At 36.7% G+C, this 5949-nt stretch overlaps 1 gene segment (V, D, J or C); it reads right to left on the minus strand.

Annotated features, from left to right (window-relative positions):
* Positions 1–2086: 2086 nt before the first annotated feature.
* LOC116326027 lies at positions 2087–2542 on the minus strand. The segment is given in 2 exon segments: positions 2087–2388; positions 2477–2542. Coding segments are annotated over 2 exon segments (345 nt in total).
* Positions 2543–5949: the final 3407 nt, after the last annotated feature.

Below are 5949 nucleotides of genomic sequence, written 5' to 3' on the forward strand. Positions count from 1 at the left end.
GACAAACTCTGTATTCCTCGTCCACACGTAAACACAAAAACTGAGTTTTTAAAAATCTCAGTGTTCTGTGATTCAAAACGCCGCTTAGGTGTTGACGAGAGGCCCAAACGCATAGAAACAGCTGCGTTTTCAAAAATACCCATGTAGGTGTGGACGTAGCATAAAAAGAGTTAGTAGTGTATTTTCTTAATACCTGTAATTTATTGCATTTTACTTTTATTTGTTTAATTGTTGACTAAATGTTTGAGCGTGAAAATAAACAATCTCTGTTATTACTAAATAGTCTTCTGATTTTAGAGTGTTTATGTGCAGATACAGTTGCTGTCTTTGTTGTCTATAGAGATGGTAAACTGTCTCTGAATTGGTGTGGGTAACATTTGTTGCTACTGCTACTTCATTAAAGGTAATGATCACAACATGAACCCTTTTCTGCCAGTCTCTCTCAAAACATTTCATTAAAGAAGACAGTAAAGCTTATTCATGCCATGACATTTTATTTAAGAGCTATATGAAGATCTTTCACAATCAGTTTTTTAGATTTTCCACATAAACTGAAGAGTTTTTCTAAGAAGTGTTTGCTTCCCACAGAAACACTCCTGACTATATTGGTGGTCTTAGAGCTCCTCCTCTGGTGGCTTCATGTTATAACTGTTCAGCCACAGAGAGGTTTTTGTTCAGCTCTGCTGACGGTTTGTGATACTGTGGCTCTTTGGCACAATAATAAACAGCTGAATCCTCAGTTGTCAAGCTGTTCATCTGCAGATACACCTGCTTTCTGCTGTTGTCTCTGGAGATGGTGAAGCGGCCTCTGACTGACTGAGAGTAGAAGATATAGCCGCTATCACTCTGGATCCAAGCAATCTGCTGTGGTCCTTTTCCAGTAGCTTGTCTGATCCAAGCAGCATGAATATCGCCACTGAACCCTGAGTATGTACAGGTCAGTCTGTGGGAGTCTCCAGGCCTTTTAATCACGGGTTCAGACTCAGTCAGTGTTTGACCCTCAGTACCTACAGACAAAAACATAATTAGCTTCTTTATATCAAACATATCTTAATGTTTGCAGAAGAAATGTGCTGTTCTTACCAGCCCAGTAAACTGACACTATAAGAAAAAAACAGGTAAACTCAGGACAGTTCATTGTAAAAGTCATGTCTCTCTGCTCGGTCTACAGTCATGAAAACTAGTCTTGCACTCCCTTTGTTATATTTGGCAAAACATGTGTAAAAATTTGCATGAACTCCTCCTTAAAGAAAAATACACTTCATCTCATAAAAACATCTGCACATCACTTATAATAAAATATTTAAGCAAATATCATATATATATATATATATATATATATATATATATATATACAAATTATTATTATTATCTGTTACTTAATAAAGAACATTTTTCTCTCACAATTTATACACCAATTTATTTCTCATATATCAGTAAAAACTCCATATATATTCATTATTAAATGTGTGCACCATAAAGTAATACAGTAATTAACAATAGGAACATTATGACTATTTACTGTTAAAGCTCATGTTGATGGAAGTGGATTCACTACAACATCAGCTGTTGATTAAAAACACGAACCAGAGCAGTAAACATTTTATGAGGCATCTAAAACTCCATAAAAATAAACTAAAGTCCAATAACACTAATCCAACCAAACCAAACACCACTGACAGAATATGGAACAACAGGGTGTCTGCCCACAGAGGAGCAAAAAAAAAAGAATTCATAATTAGATTATTTGATCTTGGCATTATGATGTTTATGATTTAGATTTCACGGTGTCACTATGACTCTTGAAGAAAAGAATAAACAACAGAATCCTCTGATGTCGTCTGCAGATTCAGCTGCTTTCTGCTGTTTCCTCTGGAGATGGAAAACTGGTGCTGAACTGCTGCGATTACTATTTCTGTCTAACACTCCCTCTATCAAGAATAGCGACCCCTTAAAACAATTTCCCTTTTTTCCTAAATACACCTTAAATACATTATTGGTCTTAGAGCGCCTCCTCTGGTGGCTTCATGTTACAAATGTGTTCATGCACTGAGAGGTTTTTGTTCAGGTCTGCTGATGGTTTGTGTTACTTTGACTTTTTGGCACAGTAATACACAGCAGTGTCTTCAGGCTGCATATTCTGTCCGTTTAGAGTCACTGTCTTGCTTGAAGTGTCTAAATCAATGCTGAACTTGCTCTTTAGTGAGACTTTATAGTAAGAGTTCCCAGTATCTTTCATCCCAATCCACTCCAGTCCTTTCCCTGCAGGCTGTCTGACCCAAGCTGTGTACCAGCCAAGAGAATAAGAGACCTGACAGGTGATGGTCAGACGCTGACCTGGCTGCACAATCACAGAGGGTGACTGTGTCAACTGCTCACACTTCACACCTGTAGAGAAAACATGTTGAATGTGGTTCTGTAAAAGTAACAGTGTGTTGTGTCCATGCTGTCAGTGTTTGTGTTCAGTGAGACTCACAGGATCCAGCAGCCAGCAGCAGCAGCAGAGCTACAGAGAACATGTTGGTGCTGAAGGTGATCTGATGGGAGCTTCTCATCTGATGAAACTGACGGTCTGATTTCAAGTCTTTATTTCAAACTGAGAGGAAGTTCACTTTGCATACATATGGAAACTGTCAGGTTATAACAGAAACATGTGTTACCGCTTTGCTAACAGAGAGTTTGGAGAGGTGGGAAACTGAAATGTAACTTTAAAAACAGATTTATTTGAAGAAGAATGAAACATTAGATTATGTTTTTAGGCAACATAAGTTGCCTGTTGAGTACTGTGAAAGTATGAACAAAGTAAATCAAAATGGATTCTATTCATTACAACCAAAATGAATGAATAAATAATGATAACCTTATTACAAATCAATGCAGTTCTATTGTTTATTATATTGAGTTGGAAGTCATTTTTGTGAAAGTAAGTTGCTAATTTTAAGAGCTGTGTACAGTGTTTCTTCACCTTGGTTCACTGTGGCTCTCAAGCACAATAATAAGCAGAATAATAAGCAGAAATCCTCCTGCTGTCAAGCCTCTCACCTGCAGATACACTTGCTTTCTGTTGTTGTCTCTGGAGATTGTAGAAAAATGCTATAAAAGAACCAGTCCATTTACCAAAACCTAAACAAAAAGACAAACTCAAATATGTTAAAGATTCAAAACTCAAAAACACAAAAGACCAAGACAAATATGTTTCGGGAATACTGCACTTTGTTTAGTGCAGTATTCCTGGAGTATATACTCCTAACAGGACTTTAGTTTTAGCAGCTGATGTATTTAGCAGAATTAAAAAATTCTTACTAAAAGTTAAATAAAAGTCTTAAAAGTCTTAAAATAAATAAATAAATAAATAAAATTCTAACAACAGATTACCAAGGTTAAAAACAAAAAAAAAACAAAAAACATCGCCCATAAAACCAAAAATCACCATCAGCCCACTGATGCCCGATGGCCAGTCCATTTGTGTGTATAACTGGGTAACTGCATTTGTAATTGTGCATTATATTATAAACTCTGATTGTGTTGTGTAACAAAGAACTATTGCAGTTATGAGTGTAGTCATAAGAGTTAACAATTTGGGGCATTAATTAGTTTTAATTTTCATATTTTACAGTTTGGTTCAAATTAGTTTAGAATTGTAGCACTTTTATAGGTATTTGACATCTTCATGAAATAAATGTCATATTTTCATTAGATACTCACAATTTGTTTCTACATGATACTTGTTCTTAGTTTATTTCTGTATGATATAAAATGTCATACAGAAAGAGGATCAAATCCTTCTTTGATTTTGTGCCACAGAGTCCCAGGGTCTTCTGAACCTGTTTAAACAAAAACACCACTTAAATCCTGGTTTTCAACTAAATCTGAGCAGCTTTGCTGTTGATTCTGCTCCATCCACTTCATCTACCTCCACAGTTACATTCTTTGAAGACCCAAAAGAGTCCATCTGTTTTCCTGACATTCAAAAGACATGTGGTCACTTTTTGACCACCGCTTCATGCCACACCCTGGTTTGCTCTGCTCTCCTAATTCAGACATGTGCACTACTCAGGTACTAAATGTAATGTTACCTCTGAATGTGTATTGTTGATAGTTACACTCCTTTTATGGAGAAGCCTTTTTGTATGTTTCCTGTATATATTAGATCCTTATAAAAATAGGCACAGTTTTTGAATTACTAAAGTAAACAGTCTTTAAGCTTCTTTGTGACTCACTGAGTTTTTAAATGCAAGAATGCTTGAAGTGTCTGAGTCGATGCTGAACTTTTTCTTCAGTGAGTCTTCATAGTGAGAGCTGTCACTACTTTTCCTCCCTTTATCTGCAGGCTGACTGATCAGCTGTCCAGGAGCTGACAGCTGATTGTCATACATTAATCTTCAGTTCATTTCTAAAATGCTGAAAGCAAATTCTGACTTGTTTTGATGTGGTGAGTTTTTGTACAGCATTTCTTCCTCTTGTGTCAATGTGGCTCTTTGGCACAATAATAAACAGCTGAATCCTCAGTCGTCAAGCTGTTCATCTGCAGATACACCTGCTTTCTGCTGTTGTCTCTGGAGATGGTAAACCGGCCTCTGAATGACTGAGAGTAGAAGATGCTGCTACTGCCACTGCTCATATAAGCGATCCATTCCAGTCCTTTTCCAGCAGCCTGTCTGACCCAAGCTGCATCAATATCACTGCTGAACCCTGAGTATCTCCAGGCCTTTTGACCACTGGTTCAGACTCAGTCAGTGTTTGACCTTCAGTACCTAAAAGTGTTAAGGATTCATTAGTGCAATCAAATTTTCTTTCCATAATTTTAATTGTCCAATTAATTAGTTTGCTCTTACCAGCTGAGAAATAAAACAGAAAAAGACCCTGAAAAGGATAAGCAGAAGTGATGGATGGCTGGATAATTGTAATTTTCAAACATTCAAACTGAAAAATGTATTGAGATACCCATGTAAAATGGTGCACTCAGCTGTTTTTTGTGTAAAAGATTTCGTGCAAAGCAATAACAACAGCCCAACATTTTAGTTGATTAGCAGAGTGATGCAGCTTAATGACTCCGTCACACAAAAAGTTATATGCACTCTATACGCTGCATTGATGACTAATCCAATCATAATTAAAAATCACTTAAATTATTGAGTATGTTAATTTTATCAGTGGTCTGAAGGCTCTTCCTCTGGGGTTTCATGTTATAAACATGTTATAAAGAAACACTGAGTAGTTTTTGGTGAATTCTGCTGAAGTTAGACTTCTTTAAGTCTCTACAAAGTAGTACACAGTAGTCTCTTAAGGCTGCATATTTTGTCCAGCTAGAGTCACTGTTTTGCTGAAAGAGTTTAAGTTGATGCTAAATGTGGTCTTTAAAGAAACTTTGCAGTATGAGTCTATAGGATTTCATTTCTGTCCACTCCAGTCCTTTCCTGCAAACTGTCTTAAGTAATAAAAACATGAGGTAATGTGGTCTGAAAGCTGATTGCAATTTATATATGTACATATATTAGTACATGTACAGTACATGTAAATACGAACAGAGTATCATCAACATAGTAACTCCTCTAATGATAATTGTTTTGCATGTGTTTGCACTTTTATTGTTTCTTTCAGTGTGTAGATGATGTTAAAGTGCAGTTCATTTCTCTAAATGTAAACTGCTGAAAAGCAAATGTTGATTTTTTGATGTGCTGAGTTTTTATACGGCGTTTCTTCCTCTTCTGTTAAGGTTGATCAGTGACAGAAGAGTTGTCTCTGGAGATGGTAAACCTTCCTCCGAATGATTGAGAGTAGTGGGTGCTACTACTATCATAAGTATTTACTCCAGTCCTTTTCCAGCAGCCTGTCTCATCCAAGCACAATGATCATTGTGGCTGAACCCTGAGTATGTACAGGTCAGTCTGTGGGATTGTCCAGGCCTTTAAACCATTGAGTCAGACTGAGCCAGTGTTTGACCCTCAG

The sequence above is a fragment of the Oreochromis aureus genome, linkage group 4 (assembly GCF_013358895.1).
Source record: "Oreochromis aureus strain Israel breed Guangdong linkage group 4, ZZ_aureus, whole genome shotgun sequence".
NCBI lineage: Eukaryota > Metazoa > Chordata > Actinopteri > Cichliformes > Cichlidae > Oreochromis > Oreochromis aureus.